The sequence below is a fragment of the Caretta caretta genome, chromosome 8 (assembly GCF_965140235.1).
Source record: "Caretta caretta isolate rCarCar2 chromosome 8, rCarCar1.hap1, whole genome shotgun sequence".
NCBI lineage: Eukaryota > Metazoa > Chordata > Testudines > Cheloniidae > Caretta > Caretta caretta.
Window position 1 is genome coordinate 89,593,885 of NC_134213.1, and position 27,273 is coordinate 89,621,157.

A 27,273-nucleotide genomic window follows, 5' to 3' on the forward strand; every position below is an offset into this window, starting at 1 on the left:
TTAACAGTGAGACTGTCCCCTTCCAGCGAGTGTCAACCCCTTTCCCCATATTAAAAATGCAGAACCACAAAGGGGTATTAATTTCTCTTCAAAAGCTTATAATCAGGGAAAGAGTGAATTAAATTGCATGTATACCATTACTGAATGAATGTACAGTACAACTTCAGAGTAACGAACACCTGAGTTATGAACTGACCAATCAAACACACTCACCTCAATTGGAACCGGAAGTACACAATCAGGCAGCAGAGACCCCCCCCCCCCCAAAAAAAAAACAGCACAGTACTTTTATACTACTAAAGAAATAAGTTTTAAAGCTGAGTTAAATGAATGTTCAGCTATAAACTCTTGAAAGAACAATGTTTTGTTCAGAGTTACGAACATTTCAGAGAGTTATAAACAACCTCCATGCCCGAGATATTTGTAACTCTGAGGTTCTACTGTATAAGCCAAATGTTTCTTTAAACCTACTGCTCTTAGAGTTAATACTACTTCTCTATCTCAAAGAAAGCTGGAAGGCTAAATTCACTGAAATTTGTCAGGTGCTCCGATACCACAGAAATGCCCATAAATTAAATTAAATAAAATAAATAAATAAATGTAGTCATTAGTAACTAAAGCCTAAGTGTAAATGGATAAAAGAAAAAAAATGGATACTAAAAAAGGAACTTTCAAACCAGTATTAACTTCTAAAAAAATAGTTTCACTTTTGCAGATAAAAATCAGTTTCATTTTCTAGTCCCATTTACTAGCATAATGGCGTTTGCGTTCCCGTCAACAGAAACTGTTTCAAGCCCAACATTCCATTAAATTAAAAATAATCCACAAAGTCTTTTCATATTATATTATATTTGTTCAACATTTTAAGTCTATAATTTTGGTCTTAAAAAGCTAGCTGTTTGTCTCAAGCACAACAGTTTATGATACTTCCTCACTTAAAGTATATCTACACTGCAGCTGGAAGCTTGCTTCTCAGAGCGCATAGACAGAAATGCACTAGGTCAGCATGAGCTAGGGTGCAAAACACAGCAGCGTAGCCTCGGGTAGCCCAGGCAGCAGTGTGAGCTAGCCCCCGATACAAACCCACCCGGACACCCCAGGTACACATATGAGTTACTACCTGTTCTGTGCTGGCTACACAGCTATTTGTGGCATACTAGCTCAAGCAGAGCTAGTACATCTGTCTATCCCCTCTGGAAAGCGCATTCCCCACTGCAGTGCAGACATATCTTTAGGGTGAGACTGGACTGCCCCTAGGAGGGTCAGCGCTGAATTCACAGCCTGGGGAAGAGAGGGATAATGTAGTTTTAAGACATCTTTGAGCCCTTCTGATCCTCAGCTTTTTCCTGGCCCCTGGTGTAATTTAGACAGCCCTCAGGGCCTAAGTTATTGGCAACCTTTCTCCACAGTGCTGCTTGAGATGACCCCATTTAGTCAAATTTAGTCTAAACTTCCAATCTGAAGGCAAAGAAAATCTTTCAATACCGTTCCTACACAGTTCAGAATCTGAAATGACATTCTCCCAGAAGTGTAAAAATTGCCCTTTCAGCTCCAGTGCTTCCCAACCCTATAACCCTCCAGTCTTGCACCCAGTACACCTGTTACCATCACCTACAAAGACAGCATTATAGCAGCATCTTTCTCAGTTCCTGTACCACAGAAATCCTTCTACAGCCTGATCCAGGGCTTCTGGAGCCCCTTTATGCTGCTCTAGAAATTTAACATGGCATCAAATGGTCAGAGTGGGGATGAGGATCTCCATCTAAGTCCACATTCCTAATAACATCAAAGTTTTAAAATAAAGCTCTGGGAAGTTCTCCGGTGGCCTCTAAACAACTTTTCTTGTATCCATTAGCAAAATATCAAGTTCAACAGAATATAAGTATACCTCCAGAACAAGGCACATTAATATGAAATTTAAAAAAAAAATTCATGTTTCACCAGCTACACCAAGATGGCTTTCTACAGCTCTATCTATATGCACTCTGCAGCAGAAGTCCCATAGCACTGAGAATCGTATCATCTGTTACAATGCGAATACATGTGGAAAATACAGTACAGAACAGGGGTCAGCAACCTTTCAGAAGTGGTGTTCCGTGTCTTCATTTGTTCACTCTAATTTAAGGTTTCGCGTGCCAGTAACTCATTTTAATATTTTTAGAAGGTCTCTTACTATAAGTCTGTAATATATAACTAAACTATTGTTGTAAAGCAAATAAGATTTTTAAAATGTTTAAGAAACTTCATTTAAAATTAAACTAAAATGCAGAGCCCCCTAGACCGGTGGCCAGGACCCGGGCAGTGAGCGCGCCACTGAAAGTCAGCTTGCGTGCCATAGTTGCCTACCTCTGGTATAGAAAATAACTTTGGAAAGTAATGCAGAAAGTACCAGTTACTGGCTCCTGCAACAACATGGTAAATACTTCAGTTCACACCAGTGTAGTATGCAAAAGATTTCAGAACTAACACCAGTATTTAATTGACAAAATATGCAAGCAATTAGTGAGACTTTAACACACATAGATCCCAAACATGTCCAAAACATCAAGTGTCCCTACATCTCTGTGGCCTTGAAGATATGAGAGGAGAGGGGAGTTACATACTTGAATTTCTTGCAGGTTATGAAAATACTGATGGAGAAGATCTGTGACTCTCATCGACCCTCAAGGTATTGAGAGAAAAAATGAAGGTGTTTATTTCCCAACTGTGGTGACACTGAGGATATCATAAACATATTGAGCACCTTACAGCACAGACTTCTGCTGCAGGAAGGGGCCTGAATGCCAAATCAGAATCTTCACAGAGGAGGGGTGGGGGGGAAGGAATACACACTGAAAAAAGAAAACTCTCCCCACGTCAAAACAAGAGGAGGGATGAAAAAGAGGAGGTTTCATAACCCATAGTTTAAAAAAACAACAACAGAACTGATAAATAGTCTTTACTCTAAAGATAGAGTGGGCTCCCTGAGTTGAAAAGACAATTGTTTCTAAAGACACTTTCCCTCTACAGAAGGGCTTTACTGTATGAATTGCCAATGAACATTTCCAATATCATTCACTGAAATGGTTCTACCACCATACTAGTTGAAACTTCCAATTCCAAGTCAAAGAAAACCTCAGCAACATTTCTACTCCCTCTATCCATAACATGAAATCAGCAATTCCCCAAGAAGGGTAAAACATTGTCCTTCTGTATCTCATCAGAAGAAGCAAATCCCTGTGCCACACAAACCTCAAGTAAGCCTTTTTTACACCACATCACACATGACCCACAAAACAGAAAAACTATACAGTAACTCCTCACTTAAAGTTGTCCCGGTTAACACAGTTTCATTATTAGGTTGCTGACCTACTCGAGAACATGCTTGTTTAAAGTCGTGCAATGTTCCATTATAAGGCTGTTTGACTCACCCCACTCCGCCCACCCGGCATTCCAGCTGGGGAGTGGGTAAGCCCTGGACCCTGCTCCCCGGCTGGAGGGCCAGGCGGGCGGAATGGGGCAAGACCCCAAATCCCAACCCCACTCCTCAGCTGGAGCAGGAAAAGCCCCTGTGCCCCGACCCTGCTATGCCCCTGTCTCAACCAAGCTCCACAATCATAATTGGGGAATACAGTATTAAACTGTTTAAAATTATTTAAAACTTATATTGTATATGTATATAATGTCTTTTGCCTGGTGAAAAAAAATTCCCTTGAACCTAACCCTCGTGTCCCTCCCCCTCCCCCATTTACATTAATTCTTATGAGGAAATTGGATTAGTTTAACATCGTTTTGCTTAAAGTAGCATTTTTCAGGAACAGAACTACAACGTTAAGTGAGGAGTTACTATAGATAGCTCTTCCCCATTCTCCCCACTCGGAGACCCCAGAGTAAGGGGGAGCTCCTCCTTCCTTCCCCACCAGGAAAAGCAGGCACACACTGCAGGAGCACCCACGCCACAGGACTAGGCCACCTAAACCCAGGCGGGCTGCTTCCACTCCTGCCATAGGAGTAGCACCCCCCACCCAGCCTGCCCACCCCAGGACTTGCTGGCTGCCTCCTCACCTCCCCTAATGGTAGCGCGCCCCCCCGCGAGGCGGGCCACGCACCCCTTCTCCCAAGACCTCCCATGGCGGCCGCGGCCCCCCCGCGGCCCCCCCCATAGGGGAGGCGCCCTCGTCCTCGCCTCAGGGTATGGCTCCGGGCCAGCAAGGGGCGCGTCCCTAAACTCACGCAGCACAACCCCCCTGTCCCGGCGTAGGACCCCCCGCCACCAGGGGCGGGGCCCCTGTCCCGGGGCAGGGGCCCGTGAAAGAGCTACAGGGCGGCCTCCCCTCCCAGGTAACTAACTTGTGGGAAGCTCCTCCCGGCCGCAGCGCCGCGCAACAAGTTCCCGGCCAGCCCCCGCCCCAGAGCCGGGCTCTTACCTCCGCCATGTTCACTGAGCGGGCGGGACAGGGAGTGGGGAGGGTCACATCGCCGCCGCGGCGGAGGAAGCGGCACCGGCGGCGGCGGGTCACGGTCTGTGCGGCGGCCGGGGGGGGAGCCGCCGGGGGGCAAAGACACTAACGTCACTGCGTACAGGCGGCGGGCGCGCCCCCGACAACACCCAGTGCACGCTTCAGGCCGGGCCCGTGCGCGCCCCGACACCGGAACGCGCGCTCCCAAGACGTAGAGTACACAGCTGACGGATGGAACGTAGAGAACAGAAAGCCCCGCCTTATCAGGTTCTACTCACCAGCAAACAGGGAAATCCTTCTTCCCGCCCCCAGCGGTGCAGGCCCCTGGCCGTCAGAGCCCCTCGGCCTTCAGGGCTTGCCGCTCGTCTTAGGTCTAGGCTCCAGCGTGCGAGGGCAGCCCCGGCTGGCATATGGTGCCGGACCCCCATGTCACTAGATAGCACCACCCCTCCCCCTCCCGTGTCACTCACGAGTCTAGCAAAAGAGCAGATCCCTCTGCTGCGCTCGCAAATGGTGGTATCAGTCACCTACAAACAGGGATCACTTGAATAACCAGCATACGTACTCTCCCTTCCCTGGAGATCACCAGCCCGTATACATCCCATCTCACCCCACCCCGTGCAAATCAAGACACCAGGACATACAGTACTTACGTTCCCCAAAGCAATGTAAATCACCTGCACACATACGTCCTCTTCCCCCTCTCCCTTCCCAGTGAAATCAATAGCACACATTCACCTCACACGCAAATCACCAGCACAGGTACACCCCCAATGCAAATCACCAACCAACAAACAGGGTTGGCGCTCGTCTAAATCACCAGCACATTATTATTTACAGTATCAGTACTGCCAACATCAAGTATTCAAAAATCATGAGACAGGTCCCAAACAATCATGCAATCAGTTTAAAAATTAGATTAATATATATATATATTTAGGATTTAGGGACTTTTTTTTGCCTTCCATTTCTCTGTCTTTAAGATGCGCTCATTTCATGTTTTTAAGTCTTTTCTACAACCATGAGAACCAGAAACTTGCTTTACAAAAAGGAAAAACCAAAGCTGAGAGTCTCATGTAATAACATGACTCCAGGAGCTGGGGCTATAAGTAAAGTATCATAATACCTGTGATACAATCATAACAACTGGCAGCACTGTGTAGTGCCTATGGACACCAATCTTGACTGAGGCGTCACTGTGCTAGGCACTGTACAAACATGTAGTAAGAGACAGTCCATTATCCAAAGAATTTACCATCTAAACAGCTAAAACAGATAAAGGGTGAGAGTGATCTCCCCTCCCTGGTGTAAGGCTCCAGTAAATAGGGTCTTACCGGGCACAAGTCAAAAGGATGTGCATCTGTCTTAAATTGCAACAACTAAGCTTTGTTTACTTTTGTAATTAATTAAGACAAAGGACAATAGAAGCATAATAACTTGCTTTAATTTAGGACAATCAATTTTTTTTTAAATGTCTACATAGATGTCAGACTCAAAATCACAATTCAAATTTTACCGATATTCTGAGTATAGGATCTGTGACAATCTGTTGGGGAGCTCATTAGCACTGTAAGGAATGTTTGCTTTGTGAGCTGGTTCATGCATGTACTATAAATGCCAATTAGGGCTGCCAAGCCTGATTGCCCTGATAATACCTCAGCAGAAGTCAGTGATGTTTTCTGTAGACTGGCAAAAGATTATATTAACCAGTACAAATGAAAGATAAGACCTTATGTGAGGTACAACATAACTAATTGGCTTAAAACAGAAACAAATATAAATTAAATATAACCACACTAAAAAGTACACTCACATTTTCTATGAATATTAGTTCTGTTTATTCTAGATTCCCTATATCACTTGTATCTGGTCATTGGCATTTTTTTTTCAAATAGATTAAGCAGTGGTGCAAATTTAGGCCTTAATCCCACAAACATTTAGACCTAAGATGCACTACAAATTTAGATCAACATAAACTGCCTTGCATTGACCTACTTGGTGGGAGGAATAGCTCAGTGGTTTGAGCATTAGCCTGCTAAACCCAGGGTTGTAAGCTCAATCTTTGAAGGGGCCATTTAGGGATCTGGGACAAAAATTGTGGATTGATCCTGCTTCGAGCAGGGGGTTGGACTAGATGACCTCCTGAGGTCCCTTCCAACCCTGATATTCTATGTACAAACATGAGTGTTTCATTATGCCGACACAGTAACACCACCTCCCAGAGCAGCACTGGTCGATATAGTCAGATCAATGCAGCACAAGTGTAGACACTGTGTTACCTATGTCGACTCTAACAGTCCTCCAGCAACTGTCTCACAATGCCTGACACTGACTTCCCTGGTCACAATTTTTAACTCCCCTGCCCAGGGATCATGGAAACTGCAAGCCCCGCCCTGCCTTAAAACCCTGTGAATTTTTGAAATGCCTTTTCCTGATTGTGCATCTTGGTGAGCACACCTCTAGCAGCTCTCCACTATTATGCGCAACTGCCCAGCTGACCGTGCCGGCTACATGCATCAGACACACTCTGGGCTGAAACAGGCAAGAGATATTAGATCTCCTCTGCCTGCGGAGAGAAGAGACTGTGTAAGCACAGCTATGGACCAGCCATAGAAACATGGACATCTATGAGAGATTGTATGGAGAATGCAGGAGAATGGGTATGACAGGGATCAGCCCAGTGCTGTGTGAAAGCAAAGAAACTACATTAAGCATATCATAAAGCTAGGGAAAATCATAATCAGTCTGGTGCCAAGCTGCACATCTGCTGTTTTCACAAAGAGCTGCACGCCATACTTGAGGGAGATCCCACACCCCAGCACACCACTATGAATACTTCCAAGTGAACAACAAGGTGGAGGTGGAGGAAGAGAAGGAGGATGGGAGACATGTGACCGGGGTGGGGCGGAGGGCTGTGTCCAGCTGTGCCGCAAGCCAGGACATGTTTGAGACTCCATCGCAGTCCGATCATTTGAGCATCGGTGAGCCTGATGCAGGGGAAGGAACCTTGGATATGTGTGTAAATTCATTCCCATTACAGTGCTGGTAGCCCCAACTTAGCAGGATACAGCTATCAACTTTTCATTAATTTACTCGTACTAGAAAAGGTACAATAAAGAGAGTTAAAGTTGTTAACTGCTTTTCGTTCCCCTCAGGAGTTAGTCAGGGGCCCTTGCGGAGCAGTTTGTTTATGTGCACAAGAATGTCCCTTCAATCCGTCTGAGAGATTTTGATGAAACTTCCATGGAGGTACTCTGCAATCCTCTCCCAAAGGTTTCTAGGGATAGTAGCCTTATTTCTTTCTCCGTGGTAGGATACTTACCCATGCCAGTCAGAGATAACGTCATCAGGTACCATTGCAGTAAACAGGCTAGCAACATACGGGCCCCTGGTAGCTTCTGGTCACCAACAGCAACTGTTCTCTCTGTGCCTTTATTCCCCGAGTCAGGAGATATCAGCTAAAATCACCACCAACTGTGAAAATGGTGCCAGTATTCAGTGCCATTGCCTGACACTCCCATATAGTTTCATGCAACCGAACAATTCCCTCCTCATTTCCCTCACCCGACAGGCTTTACTCACTATAGATGGTGCTGTGAGTGGCACTATGCACAGTCACTGCGAAGCAGAAGTGTCATGAGCAAGTCTTGTTTAAAACTTATGAGGAACAAGGGAAGACAGTTATGAATTTTAATTTTTGATTTCTGTTATGACAATACTGACGATGGTAATGCTATGTTTTATTTGTAGGTATGACCATTTTAGCCTTGAGGAGTTCCCCCTCTGAACCCATGTAATGCTTGAGCTAGATAAGGAGGAGAAAAAAGAGGATTCTATGACATGTTCTGCGAAATCCTGCAAGCCACTGCTGCATCAGACCATGAACAGAGGGCTTGGAAGATGAATACTGCAGACTGTAGAGAGTGGGAAAGAGCTGACAGCAGAAAGGTCCAGGAGGCCTATCAGGAAAAGGAGAGGGAGATGCACCAGGACATAATCGGGCTTCTCTGTCAGCAAACACAGATGCTGCAACCTTTGTAGACCTATAGGTTCAACAATGCCAGGCTCGACTCCCTTTGCAGTCCATGAAGAATTGTAGCAAAGAAGCTCCTTATATGCCCCCCCTCCGCATTCCATGTGGCATCAGGGACCGCATCCCTAACCCTGCCATTCCATCCTGTGAGACAGTAAGGACAATCACAGCTTCACACAAACTGACCTGTGGGAGCCACAGTTGGTGTATGTGTAGCTAAAATGGACACGAATGTTCCTTCCTCTTTTTTATGCTCTCTCCTAAATTTATTAAGGTTTCAATGTACTTACTTCTAACTCTTTTGTTTGGAAAATAATTAATCTTTATTACTTTCCAACAGGTCTGCATAACGCCTGGTGGCAGTGAAAGCAGTGGTATCGTACATTGTGACACAACCCATAGGACCAGTGACAAACACAGTATAATAATCTTAAATTTACAGCAAGCACCACAACATTAATAGGTGCATTGTCAGTGTTACATTCATAGATGTACAGCGAGAACATACAGTTCCAGACAGGCCCCCAAACTGCAGGGTCAGGTAGAGCACAGTAAACCACAACGTATTACTGTGCCTCGCTGCTAAAGTGCTCTCTCAAAGCCTCCCTGAGCTGTATAGCTGCATGTTGAGCTCGTCAGAGAGCCCCTGTGTCTGGCTGTTCAGACTGAGCAGACAGCCATTCTCTCTCCAACTCAGCAGCAACTTTTTCCCCTGTGCTTCACAGATAATATGCAGGACACAGCAAGCAGCTATAACCATTGAGAAAGTTTTTTTCACTGTGATCCATTCTTGTGAATAAACAACACCAGCGCCCCTTCAGTCTACCAAAAGCAACTGTCATTCTGCACCTGCTGAGCCAGTATGTGAACTTTCTTTGGTGCTGTCGAGGTGGCCGGTGTATGTCTTCATGAACCAGGGAAGTAAGGAGTAGGCCAAGTCCCCCAGGATGACTATTGGCATTTCAACCTCGCAGTGATAATCTGCCAGTTGGGAAATCTGCTTGTAGCTTTCTGAACATTCCTGCATTCTTGTGTCATACATGTTCCCTGACCAGCCAGCATTGTTGGTGAAGCGACCCCCACGCATAACCATAGAAAAATAGCTCTCTCTGTTGATATACTCTGTGGGTGATCTGGTGCAAAAACAGAGATATGTGCACCGTCTTTTGCTCCATCTCATTTTGGGAACCCTCCATTATATCCTGCACATTGCCGAGAGTCTCAGTGCTGTGTAGCAGGAGACAATTAATGGCCCTGCAGACTTGCATGACAACAGCCCCCACAGTGGATTTTCAAATTCCAAAATGATTTCCCACTGACTAGTAGCAATCCAACATGGGAAGTTTTCACAGTACGATCGCCACTTGCTTCTCCACTATCAGTGCAGCTCTTATTTTTGGTGTCCCTGCGCTGCAAGGCTGGGGTGAGTTTGGAACATAGACCCGGGAATGTGGCTTTGAACATCCGAAAGTTCTGCAGCTACTGCTCATCATCCCGAGCCTGCACTTGTTTCTTGGGCCCAGAAGTGGTGCTCCACCTTTTGCAGCTGCTCTGTGAGCACCACCAACAATCTTGAATTGTTTCAGAGTAACAGCCGTGTTAGTCTGTATTCGCAAAAAGAAAAGGAGTACTTGTGGCACCTTAGAGACTAACCAATTTATTTGAGCATAAGCTTTCGTGAGCTACAGCTCACTTCATCGGATGCATACCGTGGAAACTGCAGCAGACTTTATATACACACAGAGAATATGAAACAGTACCTCCTCCCACCCCACTGTCCTGCTGGTAATAGCTTATCTAAAGTGATCATCAAGTTGGGCCATTTCCAGCACAAATCCAGGTTTTCTCACCCTCCACCCCCCCACACAAATTCACTCTCCTGCTGGTGATAGCCCATCCAAAGTGACAACTCTCTACACAATGTGCATGATAATCAAGTTGGGCCATTTCCTGCACAAATCCAGGTTCTCTCACTCCCTTCCCAAAAACCACACACACAAACTCACTATCCTGCTGGTAATAGCTCATCCAAAGTGACCACTCTCCCTACAATGTGCATGATAATCAAGGTGGGCCATTTCCAGCACAAATCCAGGTTTTCTCACCCCCCCACCCCCATACACACACAAACTCACTCTCCTGCTGGTAATAGCTCATCCAAATAGCTCATTACCAGCAGGATAGTGAGTTTGTGTGTGTGGTTTTTGGGAGGGGGGTGAGGGGGTGAGAGAACCTGGATTTGTGCAGGAAATGGCCCAACTTGATTATCATGCACATTGTGTAGAGAGTTGTCACTTTGGATGGGCTATCACCAGCAGGAGAGTGAATTTGTGTGGGGGGGTGGAGGGTGAGAAAACCTGGATTTATGCTGGAAATGGCCCAACTTGATGATCACTTTAGATAAGCTATTACCAGCAGGACAGTGGGGTGGGAGGAGGTATTGTTTCATATTCTCTGTGTGTATATAAAGTCTGCTGCAGTTTCCACGGTATGCATCCGATGAAGTGAGCTGTAGCTCACGAAAGCTCATGCTCAAATAAATTGGTTAGTCTCTAAGGTGCCACAAGTACTCCTTTTCTTTAATCTTGAATTGGTTCTCTCTATGTCCCACAGCAATCTGCCCTCCAGGAAATCATCATGTTCCCCACAGTTCTTGTTGTGGTTCTGCAAGGATCGTGCATCCTGTGCTTGCAGTGCTCATGACACCAGTGCAGCAGAGCTGTGCGGGCTCCATGCTTTGGTTAGAGATGGTGGACAGTGAAACTTCCTGTGCTGGTTTGTGGGATTTTCAAAACAGGTGCAAAAATTATGGGATGGAGATGGTATTACGGGCTGGAGAAAATTGCATGATGGGAACTGGACCCTGCATTCCCAGTCACCACTGCACTATTCATTTCTGCCCTGCCATGTGTTGCCAAAGCAGTGTTCTGGCGGTGGCAAGTTGCACACTGAGATACCACTACACTTTACATCGCACTCCTGGTGAGTATGTGCACCACTGACACAAAGAAGCAAGTACGCATGAGCATAAGCAATATACTAACTGCTACAGCTTTAGGCTGACGTAACTTGTTTACAAAAGTTTGTAATGTAGACATGCCCCTACTCACAGGTTAACTTTACCTAGGTGAGTAGTCTCATCGAAGATGAAGCAAATAGGTCCTCTAACAACCTGTGTTCACCATCTCCTGCTCTATGTAACAGTGTTGGATGGGATATAACTAGCAGAGGAAACCTCTAGATCCCACATTTGTCCAATCCCAATACGGCCTGTTTGCCCTGAAGTTTCTGAGAATATGGCTACATTGCAGCTGCTACAGTGGCACAGCTATGGTGATGCAGCTGTGCCACTGTAGCACCATACTGTAGACACTTCCTACATCAACAGAAGGGGTTTTCTGTGGATTTAATTAATCCGTCTCTCTTAGGCCTGGTTATATGAGGAAATTAGGTTGGTATGTCACTTGGGGTGTGAAAAATCTATACTCCTGAGTGACACAGTTAAACCAACCTAATCCCTGGTGTAGACAGCGCTAGGTTGACGGGAGAATTCTCCTGTCAATCTAGCTACCACCTTTCGGGGAGTGAAGTACCCACCCCAATGGAAGAACCCCTCCCGTTAGTGTAGGTAGTATCTTCCCTGAAGCTCTAACACAGCGTAGCTGCAGCAGTGCACTGTAGGGATTTATGTATAGACAAGACCTGAGAAGCAGTAGCTTGGTTGACAGAAAAATTCTTCCATTGACCTAGCAGAGTCTACACCAAGGGCTAGGTCAACCTAATTACAATGCTCAGAGTGCGGAATTTGTCACAGCCCTGAGTGACATAGCTAGGTTGATCTAATTGTTAAGTGTAGCTGAGGTCTAAGTAATAGTCATATCTTCCATTCAGGTCCACCTAGGCAGGCTTCAGCACTGTTCAATAGTGGGTATAATGTCACCACCAGAAGTAATGGTGGGCTGTCACACAAACTTTCTAGAAAGGCAAGTTAGAGCATATGTGCCACGGGTCCAAAAGGCTGGCATTAGGAATAATCTTAGAAAGGGGGACACTGTATTATGTACAGTACTTTGGAAAAGTCTGTCATTCTAATTTGCTGTTGCTGTCTACAGCCCTTATAAACAGGTAATAGGTAGATCATACAGCCTGTTTCCCCCTGAATTTATCTATGGTCAAAGGACACCATGTTTTCTACAAAAGCAAATAAATTTGTATTAACCACAAAGCCAAACCAAGGCATTTTGATTATCAACAGTACCTAGAGGCTCTGACCAAGACCAGGGCCCCATTGTGGTAGGCACTGTAAGAGATAGCAAGTGACAGTCCCTCCTCCCAAGGAGCTTACCAGCCTAAAGACTGGCAAAGTGTTGGAGAAAGGAAATGTTATTAGCCCTATTTACAGATGGTGCATAGAGCTTAAGTGACATGGGAAATTTGCGACAGCCAGGAATTAAACACAGGTCTAGTGCTTTAACCACAAGAGCATTCTTGACTATACAAGAATGGTCCAGTCCACACAAGAGATCCTCTTCCTGGACACTACAGTGCTAATAAACAATGGTCACATAAACACCACCCTATACCAGAAACCTACTGACCGCTATTCCTACCTACATGCCTCCAGCTTTCACCCTGACCACACCACACGATCCATTGTCTACAGCCAAGCTCTGCGATACAACTGCATTTGCTCCAACCCCTCAGACAGAGACAAACACCTACAAGATCTCTATCAAGCATTCTTACAACTACAATACCCACCTGTGAAGTGAAGGAACAGATTGATAGAGCCAGAAGAGTTCCCAGAAGTCACCTACTACAGGACAGGCCTAACAAAGAAAATAACAGAACGCCACTAGCCGTCACCTTCAGCCCCCAACTAAAACCCCTCCAACGCATTATTAAGGATCTACAACCTATCCTGAAGGATGACCCAACACTCTCACAAATCTTGGGAGACAGGCCAGTCCTTGCCTACAGACAGCCCCCCAACCTGAAGCGAATACTCACCAGCAACCACATACCACAGAACAGAACCACTAACCCAGGAACCAATCCTTGCAACAAAGCCCGTTGCCAACTGTATCCACATATCTATTCAGGGAACACCATCACAGGGCCTAATAACATCAGCCACACTATCAGAGGCTCGTTCACCTACACATCTACCAATGTGATATATGCCATCATGTGCCAGCAATGCCCCTCTGCCATGTACATTGGTCAAACTGGACAGTCTCTATGTAAAAGAATAAATGGACACAAATCAGATGTCAAGAATTATAACATTCATAAACCAGTTGGAGAACACTTCAATCTCTCTGGTCACACGATTACAGACATGAAAGTTGCGATATTACAACAGAAAACTTCAAAACCAGGCTCCAGGGAGAGACTGTTGAATTGGAATTCATTTGCAAATTGGATACAATTAACTTAGGCTTGAATAGAGACTGGTAGTGGCTAAGCCATTATGCAAGATAACCTATTTCCCCTTGTTTTTTCCAACCCCCCCCCCCGTTCTTGTTAAACCCTGGATTTGTGCTGGAAATGGCTCACCTTGGTTATCATACACATTGTAAGGAGAGTGATCACTTTAGATAAGCTATTACCAGCAGGAGAGTGGGGTGCGGGGAGAGAAAACCTTTTGTAGTGGTAAACACCCATTTTTGCATGGTTTGTATGTATAAGAACATCTTCTGTATTTTCCACAGTATGCATCCGATGAAGTGAGCTGTAGCTCATGAAAGCTTATGCTCAAATAAATTGGTTAGTCTCTAAGGTGCCAGAAGTACTCCTTTTCTTTTTGCGAATACAGACTAACACGGCTGTTACTCTGAAACTTGACTATACATTGTATCCCGTTATCTAAAAGTCTCTCCACTACCTGTAACAATCCAAATTAATATCAAAAATAGCTAAACAGTGTAAGCTTTTAAATTTTGTAAATTTCCAATCTCGCCATGGCTCACATACACACACATTGTGTGTGTGTGTGTGTGTGTGTGTGTGTCAAAGGCACATTGAGATTGCACCAAAATTTTTGGCGGAAACCTGCATCCACCCTGTCCCTAGCTGAGACTTTTTTAGTCTGTGGTTTAGGTTTTGTTTACTTTTTAAGAGAAAAAAATGTGTTATACAATATTTATAGCCTATGATTATTACACTCAAACTCCAATGCCACCAGTTTTTCAATACTCACATTTTAAATACTTTAAGAAGTTCTGTTACTCTCCTGGACTGTTTAACCACATGGATGCAATGTTGCTTTCCTTACAAAGGGAGAGAAGAACACAGACTTGCCCCACGTCCCCGTTAATTTGAAGGCAGTGTTTAACATCTCTCTCTCAAGAATTTTGGTGTTGTAATGAGAAAAGGGGGTTACAGGTCCCTGAACGGTCAGGGGAGGGCTCCTAGCATGCGTTTAGGTCGGCTGAAGGCAGACCGCAAGACCCTGAGAAAGAACAGGTCGGAGCTCCCAACCCCGAAGGCTTGTTGGAAGCTCAGGTGTAACGATGTCCCCTGGTGTGTGGGGGTCCTGATCCTCACTGGTTTTTGGGGGGTGAAGCTCCTCCTAGTCCCTGGTGTGTGGGGGTCCTGATCCTCACTGGTCTTGGGGGGTGAAGCTCCTCCTGGTCCCTGGTATGTGGGAGTCCGGACCTTGACTGTATTGTTTGGGGGGAGCTCCTGGCTCTTGCTGTGCGAGGGTCCGGACCCTGACCGGTGTTTGGGGGGGGGGAGCGCCTGGCCCCCGCTGTGTGAGTGTGCGGGGCGCCTCTCTCTGACTGGTGTGGGGGAGCCGCGGGCTGCGGGCCACCGGCACCAGAGGCCTCCCGCCATGCACAGCCGACCTCACCTCAGCACCTACCCCCCGTTTCCGCCCCTCTCCGCCGGCCAATCGCCTGGGTGCAGGTTGGCAGGCGGTTGCCATGGTTACCGTGTAAACACGCTCCCTCTGGGCTATGCGGAGGAGCGCGCTGGGCCGCTTGGGACCGGAGCTGAATTGAGAGCCGCCCCCTCCCGCCAACACCATGTCCTCCTCCACCCGGGCCGGCAAGGGCAAGAAGCATAGCGTCGTCGTCAGCGTGTGAGTGCCCCGCCGCAGCGGGCTCAAGAGGACACGGGGCGGGCTGGGGGCCTGCCCTCTCCACAAGCCCTGGCTGCTCAGGCAGCGCTCGGGCTAGCGGTTGTCTCTGCTAATCCTGCCAGGCTAGGCTCCATCCCAGTGCTTTCCATCTGCACTGAGCATGTGGGGTTTTGTTGGTTACTCTTGGTTACCATCGCCTTAGTTTACAAGATCTCTCTCCTATCTGATCGATGTGGCACGTTTCAAGTGCACCCATCCCTGGAGTCCCTAGCTACCAGTAAGCTTTCTTTGCACTTAGCATCTTCCACACAAGGATCCCAGGGCATTTTAGAGCAATGAATGGACTAAGCCTCACTGTTGCCTTGTGAAGGAGGGAAATGGTAGTATCCTAACTTTACAGATAGAGAAACAAAAGCACAGAGATATGATTCACCAAACTCCAGCAGAAAATCTTTGATGGAGTTGAGAACTGTACCTATGTGGTCTGAATCCCAGTCCTACATTTTAATCCAAAGACAGTGCTTCTTGGTCCTTCATTTCCATACCAGTTGCCTTTCACCACACTCAGTCCCATAAATAGACTAGCATTTCTTCTGTTATTTTACAGTTAACATTTGCTTCTGTTTGTGAAGTTGATATTTTGTAGTGAGCTTTATACTGTTCATTATCTGCTAAATAGTCTATATAAATTTCTTAATCATGTTTTGTTTGGGTTGAAATAGGACATCAAAGCTGGAGTTAAATATGAAGAGGGCATCTATTTCAGGAACTAGCAACCAAAAACAAATGAGCTATGTTAGTGGTTTCAGCCCAAGCAGAGTTGGATCACTGAGTCGAAGAAGCATACTGATAGCTTCTGATGGCAAAACTATGGATAAGGGGTCTCTCATAGGGAGTAAGCATACCATTCAGGTAATGAATTTTGCAATATCAAATATTTCTAATTATGTTTGATTGTTAATCTTAAAAGTTGTCTGGAAAAAGGTTTGGGTGGAGTGCAAGGGGAAAAGAAGGCAGTGTGACAGGGTAACTCTGACTCTGAATGTGACAAGGGTAAGCTTTCTAGGAAAAGGGGAAGCCAGTGCAGATATTCCAGAAAGTGAGAAAACCATCTGGAAAGGATGATGATCAATGTTTAAAAAGTGACCCTCAAAGGAACAAAGTATCTGTGCCCTTTTTGCTTCTTTATGATATACTGAGGAAGGCTGAAATTTCACCCCTCCTTTCTTTTCTAACTTACAAATAGAGTTTCTGCCTTGTCTTCCCTGTTTTTTTCTAGGTGACTCTTTGGAGGGTTTCTTGGAAGTCCAGAGAACTAGTGTAAGAGATTCCCTTGCTCTTAAGGATCAGGGTTGTTTAATCTTTTACAAAAGATCTTTTATCCCCAAAGGACATCAGTCATATGTGTTAATCACTATTTAAAAAAAATAATTTAAAATGAATTTCTTTCGCAGGTTCACAGGTTTCACTCTCTTGGCCCTGGGTACTTTTTATGTCATAAGATACCTAGTTCTCCTTGCACATGGAATCTTGGGGAAAAACAGGGTAGATGACACCGCCATTTTTGCTAAAATACAAGCAGGATTTCCCCCCCTTAATCTTAGGCATTCATCCATCATAAAGAAAAAGGGAAATATTTCTTCTGCCACCTCTTATATAGCAAATATTTGCTACATCCAGCATATCTATACTTGCTTGCCTTGATTTGGTTGTAGGCTGTATACAAACAGCTACATGCTCAAGGAAAGCTTGATTCCAGATAAAATAGATGAATGATAACTTTTATAAATTCAGTATGTTGTATTTATATCCAACTAAGGTTTTGCATGCAAACCGGGAAAAATTGTGAATCTAGGCTAAAGCATATTACATACATGCATTTCTCTGTTAGTGCAGGGGTCTTACATAGGCCCGATCCATTTCATTACCCCTGAATGTGTGATTAAGGCTGTGCATAGGACACTGTGCACTGGAATGACTTTTACCCTTAGAGAATGTCAGGTTCCAGTTGTGTTAATATGCCATCTTTCACAAACATTTAAGAATTGTTCTCCTACTTAAACAAACAAAAAGTGGAGAAAACATTCTTTTGAGAGAACTTTTTTTTTTTTTATTTTGTAATAATAATGCTTTGAATTACTATAGAGCTTTTATTCAGTATTGTCAAGGCACTTTACAAATTGTAATTGCCTCACAGCTCTCAACGTGGGGAGGTATTATCTCCATTTTATAAATGGGATACTAGGGTAGGGAGATTTAAGTGACTTACAGGGTACACAATAACTCCTTAAATAGCTAAGGAATACATATATTTATCGAGCAGTGAAATGTACTTTTTCCGTTACTTGCTTGTGTTGATTTGAAAAATCAGCCATTTAGATCAACAGTCTTCTTCTTAAGTTGAAAATAACCTGTGTTTAAATCCATGAGACATGTTGACAGGAACATTTGTATTGGTTTACCTGACATAGAGAAGAAATTACAATATAAAGTTTCAAGAAAATTCTGTTTAGAAACTTTACAATCGACTTACAGTATATTTTCTTGCAGAAAAAAGATTTTTTTGGGGGGAGGGACTAATACAATTTAGTAAAGCTGCATAAAAATTTCATAATATTAGTGCTGTGAACCAGCTAGCCTCTGATTTATACCAGATTTTGCCAGAATTTAGGTTCCCTAGATTTCTTCATCATGAGGGTTATTATAAAGCAGCACAGCATGAAAAGTCAGCAGCGGTGATCAGGGAGGAGGTGTGCCCCAAGTAGCTGGTGTATGTAGTTTCTCAGCATATTCCTGAAACAGCCTCCACTGGCAGAGTTCCTAAGAAGCTCTTGGGAGAAACTAAAGATGTCCTCTCGTGGTTGAACCCCTTGAGGAAGAGTGGCAGTGAGAGGGTAGATGTTGTTTGCAATGTATGCTGGCATAGAGAGGTTCTGTTGCCCCTCCCTATGTTAACTACTACGGTGAATGTGCCTGTACCTTCTAACACTAATAAAGTTAAATGTTGCATAGCTGCATTTGTAGCTCAAACGTTTGTCTTTTTCACCAACAGAAGTTGTTCCAATAAGAGATATTACGTCACGCACCTTGCATAGCTACATATCATTTTCATTTTTTGAGAGAACACAAGATAATTTTTATTATTGTTATTTAAATATTCAGGTTTTTGATGAGCAAGGGAAGGATGTAACACCCCGTCCACTCTATCGTCCAGAACCAAGTGCTTCGCTACACAGACAAAGCAAAATCTTATCAACCCAGGATTTCTCTGGGGCTACTGGATCTGATTTTCTGTCTTCCTTATCCATGCATCAGACATCTGGAGTTAATGCTAGTTTAGTAGGTCCATTCTCAAGGTATGTTGTTGCATTCCTTGGGTCAAATCCTGGCCCATTCTATACAGGATTCCAGAATGGCGATTATGTAAGCTTCAGAAGTGCTAGTACCAGGAATAATTGGAGCCCTGGGTTCCAGTCCCTGCTCACATTATTTTAAGGCCCCTTCCATCTCCTTTCAGAGTAGCAGCCGTGTTAGTCTGTATTCACAAAAGAAAGGAGTACTTGTGGCACCTTAGAGACTAACAAATTTATTTGAGCATAAACTTTCATGAGCTACAGGTCACTTCATCGGATGCATTCAGTGGAAAATACAGTGGGGAGATTTATATACATTGAGAACATGAAACAATGGGTGTTACCATACACACTCTATGTTTCATGTTCTCTATGTATAAATGTATAAATACATATAAATATGTGCTTAATTCAGGGCTGTGGGTTCCACTAAGCGGGAGGCGACCTAAAGTTAGGTGTTGCAATGCTGAGGCTCAGTCCGCTTTGTGTATCTAGCCCTCAGTTGCAATTGCAGTATTGCATGAACTTAAGTGTTTGCATTTTTGTCATTTTAAATTTTGGGACTAATAACCAATATAATGGAATCCGTCTATAATTTCTAAGTCACACCTTCCTTAGCCTATTTTCCTACGCTGCATTATGCTCTTGTATATTTTGAGACACACACCTTTTGAGGAAAAGGAAGTATACTAAGAAAACTGTTATACACAAGTATGTTTTAAAAAAAACCTTCGTCACAACCACTCCTTACACATAGATTCATTGTTTTTTCATTTTGACTTAACACAATGCGACCAGTGTATATGATTTTCAAGATGTTTTCTTATATATTTCAAAAGAAATTTCAAAGGATTGATAGTGAAAGGTGCTGAAGACTCACCTGACAGTGGTGGGATCATAGCAACACACAGCAGGTATCCAGCACCATTGCTCGCCTTTATGCCTTTTCTTAAAAAGGGGGAGGGGCATGGCTCCCTGGCCCCCTCCTGTTCCGGCACCCCTGCTCCACACTTCCCAGCCAGCCTGGCTGCTCTAACAGCACGATCAGCTGTGTGGCCTGGAGAGAGGATGAGGCTGGGGTTCAAGAGGTCGGGAATCTAGTCCCACTGCCCTTCCGTGTCACCGTAGGTGAGTTCCTTGGCTTCTCTGAGTTTCAGCATCCCCAGCTGTGAAATGGCAACAACACACCAGGCTTTGAGATCACTGCCTGCTGTGTGCTGTGGTGAATGGATCCCAGATGTTATTAAATTCTTCCCCATCATCTTTTCAGTACCATAGGATACTCTCTCAGATGAAGTCTTAATTTATTAACTCTTTTAAACAAATTCATTATTGTCTTTCCAGTGTCTTTCTAGGATTTCTTTTGCAACACAAGCATTTGCTGTATGCACAACCACCATGTAGTGTGACTTGGCTATCCTACTACCAGTACTTTGTTATTTTTGTATTATTTTGAATATTGCCATATCTGGACTCTCACATTTTGTTTCTGTATATTTCTTTGTTATTAAAGGACATATGGAAGCAGCAGTATTTCTAAATCAACCACATCTACAACTGAGTCTATGGCAGATGAAATAGTAGAGCCTGGTTCCAGACGAGACACAGCTACTAGCTTATCTGGTAAAGAAAATGTGTTTCTGTAATTACAGAGATTCATACTGTTGGCTTTGAAGCATGATTCTGGGAGACACTGAAATTAGAAGGTAGAAGTTGAGAGGTGCTGAGCACCCCTTGAGGAGCTCAGTGCACCACAGTATGTGACTCAAAGTCAACAATATTATTTTTTACAATTAAGTTTTTCTCTTTTGATCTTAGAACAAAAAAAATGTCCATTTTCACATTATATAATTTGACAGATGTACAGGTGAGGCGAGATGAGATAAAAGAACAACTGACAAAAGAAGACATTGATAAGAGAGTGGATATTTACCTCATGGAGACAGAAACTATCTGGCTATTGGACATGCCAACTGTCATGGTGTCCATTGAATCTGAAGATGCTGAAAAAGTGCAGTATGTATATTTACAATTTCACACACACTTCGGTATCCCGAGCCATAATGCGCTCAATTTCCATTGACTTCAGAGAGTTGAAAGGGCTCATTGACTTACAGGATCAAGGTCTTTACTACCTATATTTCACAACATGACTTTTGTCTAAATGCCATACCGTACTCACTTCCATCTCTAAACATGACAAGCTAGTCTCCTTTAGGCTGTCTTGCTGACTGAATTTAGACCTTTCACCTACTCGCGCAGGTAAAGCGGTTAGTGAAAAGTAGGGGTGAGTAGTATCCTAGTGACAACAAAACCCATTACTAAAATGAATGTTTTATTTAAAAAAATCATTTCCCTTTACCCAAGTAAAAAGGCTTTCAAAAACAAATGTCAATCTTTAATTATTTACCATCAGTTAGAGCCCCATTATCATGCGAGGAATGGAAGAATATGGGCAGTTTTTATTGCTTAAAATGCATTTATTATGTAGCAGTGCTATGTAAATATAGGAAAAGCAGACTTTTAATTCAACCATTAAAGGGACACACTCAGATAAACATTATATGGTATTAGTAACACAGGAAACGATGTTTGTTTTCAAAGGAAAAAAAAACACACCTGTAGAAAGAGGAGGATTTAGAGCCCCATCCTGCAAATACTTGCATTTAAGGCAATTATTCACTGTAGTAAATGCTGTGCTTGGTAGTACGTTTGTGGAGGATCAGGTTCTAGATAGCTAGAGAGCCTACAGGAGTTAGGTTTTGATACAGAAAAACTGTTCTGGGATTTCTGGTTTATTTACGGCAGTTCAGGTTTACTAAAAAAAACCACCTCCCTCTCCCCCAAGTTTGGCAAAAGACTCCGGATGTATGCTTTCCATGTAGCTTTTCAGTCAGTAATTCCTAAACAAATGTATAAACCAACAAACTAGATAGTCCTTACGTTTTCCTGGAGCTGCTGTCTCTGTCTCCCACTAAAGTAACCCAAACCCTTTTTAAAGTGTAGAGCCTAAATAGGCTCAGCTGCACCTATTTAGCTCCTACTTTGGCATTTTAGGCTAAATTCACAAAGGTACCAGACTTAGGTGCCTAAATCCAAATATAGGCACCTAAGTCCCAGTTTTAGTCTCCCCTGTGATTTACAAACACCAGCCGTTCCTTGTAGGTGCCTAAACAAACTTGGCACCTACATTTTCAGAGTAAACATTTCCTCTGCCTAAATGTCTGCCTCTGAGTATGTGCACTGTTGTCTCAGTGTAGGTGTCCACGTGCTTATCTCCCACCTCAGCCCCAGAGTGATTCACAAACCAGGGAAGATAGGCTTACCTCTATTGCCTTCAGGACCCTACCTGGTAGGCATGCTCAGACACTGCCTGCTAGATTGGGTCCCATTCAAAGTCTGGTCAGAGGAGAAGCAGGTGGTGATAGTGCTACCCATCTTATATGTTTTAGCAACCCAATGATTAGAGCACGCACCTCTGATGTGGGAGACCTGGGTTCAACTCCCTCTCTGCCTGATGGGGGAGAAAGAATTTGAAGAGGGATCTCCCACCCCTCAGGAGAGTGCTCTACCCTCTGAACTATGGGATATTCTAATGTGGGGGCTCCCTCAATCTCTCCAGTTGAAGCCAATCCACTGTGGATAAATAATCACAAGAGTTGAACCCAGCTCTCCCACAGCCCAGATGAGTGCTCTAACCACTGGGCTAAAAGTTACAACATGGGTGGTGGCAGCTCTATCACCTTCTCCTCCTCCTGCTGCCACCATTGTGTGTGGAGTTGGGTGCCTGCCTGAATCATTCTCACAAGAAATACCTTAGGTGCCTAAGCCTCCTGACTCCAGGAGAGGGGTTCCTAGTTGTGAATCACTAGCAGAGCTAGGCGTCTAACACCAGGCACCTACCTCTCTGAGCGGTAGAGGTTCAGCAGGCACACCTCTTGGCGGTTCCCCTTGTAGTATGTTGTTTTTTGTGAATCACAGTCTAAGACACCTATCTCTCCCCAATCATTTAATAAGGAACCTAAGTGCCTAACTCAGGCTCAGAAAATCACAGGAACAACACTGTGATTCACAAGGTGCCTAAAAGTCCCTTGTGAGTCTAGCCCTTCCTCCCTGGCATGTCTCTCTGAACCTTGGCTAGGAGTTAACCCCCAAAACCAGAGATTCCTGGCCTCTTCATAGGAACTCCACTGGGATGGAGCGTGCCAGGGCTCCCTCTTTGAGCTCTGAAAGCTTGTCACAATGTGTTTGCAGAATTAAGCCATAAGGGCTGGGATCCAGGCTCCCACACGACTTAGCCTGTGAGCAGCAGTTGGCATATTGAACAGCTTATTGCTGGTGGCCATCTGCTTCTGGTACAGGATACAGGGAGGAGGTAATACATCCTGGGTCCCTAGTGGGTCTCCATCCCACAACATAAGATCACACCACAGTGTGATCCAAGGAAAGAAGGACGGGAAGCAGCAGCGAATAATATGACTCTGATTTAGTATGTATGCACAGCATACATTGTAGGTTGATTGGGGGTAGAGGGTGACCAAACTGTTGGTAGATTCAGGCTTAGTATAATCCACTTCTGCCTTTTCAGTATTAAAACTGAAAGAACTAAAAAAAGACATTTCCTCTTCACTATTTCTGCAGTTATTAGAGACTAGACAATATAGATTAATCACTTTCACTTTTGTATTTAGGAGCATCTAGTTAGTTTCACTCTGTAGTAGAGATGGGTCAGAATTACAAATTTCAGAACTGTATCTGAATTTCCCCAAAGTTCAAGGATGTTTGGATCTAATGTTTTGGCTCAGGCCCATCTCTATAATACTTTTCTGACCTAAACAATGTGGCAAAGTTGGGGTAGCAACCACTGCAAGGGAGTATTTGGAGCCAAACAAAACCTTTTTCATTGAAAGAGACAAAAGCAGTAGACCTTAGTTGAAAACACCATGTCCTGTTCAATGTGTTATTTTTAATATCGATAGATTTGGTTTTTTTAACATGTATATAATTTTTCAAAGGGAACAGAACAAGGATTATATTGAGCTTTGTAAAAATAGAGTTGGTAATGATCGCTTTGTGGAAAGGATGATGCAAACTCTTAATGGAGCACCAAAGAATAAAGAAGTACAATGTGACAAAATCCTCATGGAGGATAAAGGTAAATTATCATTCAAAAAAGTGATAAATATAGCAAATGATGCTTAAGAGCCCTTTCCCATTAAACATTTTGTACCTTGCTAATTGTTATAGTGGCTTATTAGTGATTAAACTTAGATTATTCATTATTTTTTAAACTTATTCAGGACAACACTAAAATTAAAGAAAGACCATGCGACTTGGTTGAGGCTACTTTTGTGTAGGTGTATAAGCAGGCTAACAAAGAGTTCAGGAAGTAGACCCGGGTTTTCCTGTCCTGCCAAAATTTTTGTGATTTCAATAATTTTTCCTGCCCCAAATTGGGATGAAAAGTTAAAGTCTCAAATTTTTGCATTTTGAAAATCTGAAAAGAAAATTTGGTTTGGGACCATCAAAATGTTTCAAACTGGAAAACTGGAATTTTTTGTTTAGAAAATGTCAAAATGGAATATTTTGATACTTCCTAAACCTCACAAATATTCTTTGCAATGAGAAATTTCTCAATTTCTCTCCCCTGCAGAAAGTTTCACTTCAGACAAATAAGCATTTTTTCCATAAAAATGTTTTGTCAAAAAATTCCTGAGCAACTCTATCAGGGATTCCTTTTCTTGCTTGTACACCCACGCAGCAGGCAGCCAGAATGTCAGTGTTTGCATTTCTTGAGCATAAGATGCAGGTATGGTAGAGTGGCCTGAAGTAGTCTGCATCCCAACAGAGATGTGGCAGCAGGAGATGGGATGTCGGCATCAGCAGGGCCCCTGTCTCACTTCTGCACCTCCTACTCCTACCATGTAGAAACTGGTCCAGGGAGCAGCACATTCTGCATCCATTGAAAGGATATAGTAGTTGATCCTTCAAAGAGCTATCCCCCTTTGTAATCTGTCTGTCTCAGCACCACAGAGGCAGAGTACCTCTGGAAAGGCAAAACTTTATCCAAAACTCAAACTAAACATCTTTCTGAGATTTGAAAATGCTGTTCCTTTTTTGTCCTTAACTTTTCCAGTGGCTCTGGTTTCAGCTCTAGGTGAAGATAGCACAGCATAGTAGCATGGAAGAAGCTCTTTCCCAGGATTTCAAATCTCCGTCAAACCAGGAAGTCCTGGCAAACACAGGAGAAGACTGTCTTACAAGACTTCTGCCTCAGTTTTCTAGACAAATTTGGACAAGTATGCAGGCTCTTAGATGTTTATCCAAATTTCAGCACCTACTTTTGACATTTTCTTTATGAAGAAGGCAAAAGAAAGGCTGTGGAGAATGGTGCTCTAAATCTTATTTCTTTGATTTATTTAATGTATATAAACTAAATATAAAAGGATAGTATTGTAGAAAAAGTAGAGAGGACATATAAATGTTCACATATATGTGTATAGATTAGATACAGAAATGAACTGGGAGTATATTTTCCACATTATATGCGTCTGTAATTCTGATTATTCTACATTCCAATTAGTTGATGTTTTGCAAAGTTGAATACATAAAGACTTATGGGTATATACATACTAAGTATTATTAGTGTTTTTTAATAAGAGATGGACACAAACACTGATGGGAGACCCTACACACAGACAACGTTAATACACCCATGACAGCCCCACAGTTGATATTGTTGCAAACTTGTCTGACACTTTTCAGAGTAGCAGCCATGTTAGTCTGTATCCGCAAAAAGAAAAGCACCTTAGAGACTAACAAATTTATTTGAGCATATAAGTACTCCTTTTTTATGTCTGACACTGTTTCTGTACCAGTTTACTGAAGAGATTTGGCATTTCCTATAAAAAGTCTAACATTTCCCTCAGTTTTAGTCCTTTACAGTAAATGTTTAGAAGCACAATACAGTAGAAACTCAGAGTTATGAGCACCTCAGGAATGGAGGTTGTTCATAACTCTGAAATGTTCGTAACTCTGAACAAAATGTTATGGTTGTTCTTTCAAAAGTTTACAGCTGAACACTGACTTAATACAGCTTTGAAAGTTTACTATGCAGAAGAAAAATGCTGCTTTCCCTTTATTTTTTAGTAGTTTATGTTTAACACAGTACTGTTCTATATTTGCTTTTTTTTTTTTTTTTTTGTCTCTGCTGCTGCCTGACTGCGTATTTCTGGTTCCAAATGAAGTGTGTGTTTGACTGGTCAGTTCGTAACTGAGATTCTGCTGTGCTATGATATTGTGTAATTCATTTTTAGGGATAATGGCCACTTCTTGGGACTTGTATGATTCCTTTTATGCCTTGGAAACAACGCTTACACCTTCAGTAACTGAAAGAAGTAGCAGACCAACAAGTTTGACTAGCAGTAAATCTAACGTGACCAAAGACCGTGAACGAACCATGTCTACAACTTCTACAGATAGAGGTAACTTTTCGTTCTAGGTTTAAATTTCTACAGTGTTTTTCTCCTTATAAAGTTGTGATTATCTGTATTTTCATAAAAATTATACTGAGAACATGTTCAAACTGCACAATTTAGCATTCAAAATTAAAGTAAAAAATAACAGGGTTAAGGTGGCATGCAGAACCTTCACTCTGTCCCCTTGTGTGTGTAAGTACTATGATAGTGCTTTATTACATGGTCACCACCACACCTAAAAAATACAATATTATATTACGCTTTTCTCTGCAACCTTAGTTACGCATTATAGAATCATATACTTCAAGATGGTACACGTGGGCATGGGCAAACAGGGTCACATACTATTTCTCAGATAATACTGTACAATTTTTATAACCCTCGGTAATTATTGACCATCAACCTCTATGCTCGTTTTTACCAGACAAAGGCTATAATGTATATTACAAGAAATAGGCTGCAGTCTTGCAGCTCAGCCAGGTCCTCAGTTAACAAAACAAACCCAACCAGACTGGACAGCATTTGTCCTTCCCTTGAGTCTTGGACATTCATCAAAGCCTTCTAACCATTTTTCCCTCCAGCTGAGACCCAGATAGGACTCTCCTAGAAGCCTGTCACCGCTGTTCCTTTAATCAACCAGAGATGTTGCTACTGAATGATGTGAAACACTCTCCTCTGTGGGGTTTGCTCAGTATGCTGCCTCCAAAGCACTCTGAGCCCATTTCCCCTTCATGGCCGGCTGTGGCTTTGCAGGCTGAATCATAAGACTGTCACATTATTTAAAGGGACACGTCTCAGAATAAAAACAATAGCTGTCAAATCAAATTTCCTTTATTAGGGTATTAGTATTACCTTAGAATATTAAAACTGGAAAACAAACTAA

The 27,273-nt window shown here is 43.3% G+C and overlaps 2 protein-coding genes across 12 annotated transcripts in view; one reads left to right on the forward strand and one right to left on the reverse strand.

The window, feature by feature from the left end:
• MIER1 (MIER1 transcriptional regulator) overlaps nucleotides 1–5,110 on the reverse strand; it is a 54,841-nt gene extending 49,731 nt beyond the window's left edge. For 2 of the 6 annotated variants that reach the window (XM_048860461.2, XM_075131759.1), the window contains exon 1: nucleotides 5,093–5,109. Coding sequence is in view for 2 of the 6 variants with exons in the window: in XM_048860459.2 (XP_048716416.1) it covers nucleotides 4,407–4,415 (9 nt within the window). In the remaining 4 variants the exon portion in view is untranslated. Of the gene's footprint in view, nucleotides 1–4,406; nucleotides 4,617–5,092 lie in introns of those variants that run through there. The other 4 variants (XM_048860459.2, XM_048860457.2, XM_075131760.1 and 1 more) reach the window with 3 other exon arrangements.
• A 10,289-nt stretch (nucleotides 5,111–15,399) lies between these two features.
• The window catches only part of DNAI4 (dynein axonemal intermediate chain 4), a 42,298-nt gene continuing 30,424 nt past the window's right edge, over nucleotides 15,400–27,273 (forward strand). For 4 of the 6 annotated variants that reach the window (XR_007358109.2, XR_007358110.2, XM_075131758.1 and 1 more), the window contains exons 1-7: nucleotides 15,400–15,559; nucleotides 16,282–16,471; nucleotides 18,722–18,915; nucleotides 20,426–20,535; nucleotides 20,772–20,928; nucleotides 23,928–24,067; nucleotides 26,229–26,396. Coding sequence is in view for 4 of the 6 variants with exons in the window: in XM_075131758.1 (XP_074987859.1) it covers nucleotides 15,504–15,559; nucleotides 16,282–16,471; nucleotides 18,722–18,915; nucleotides 20,426–20,535; nucleotides 20,772–20,928; nucleotides 23,928–24,067; nucleotides 26,229–26,396 (1,015 nt within the window). In the remaining 2 variants the exon portion in view is untranslated. The remainder of the gene's footprint in view (nucleotides 15,560–16,281; nucleotides 16,472–18,721; nucleotides 18,916–20,425; nucleotides 20,536–20,771; nucleotides 20,929–23,927; nucleotides 24,068–26,228; nucleotides 26,397–27,273) is intronic. The other 2 variants (XM_048861918.2, XM_048861920.2) reach the window with 1 other exon arrangement.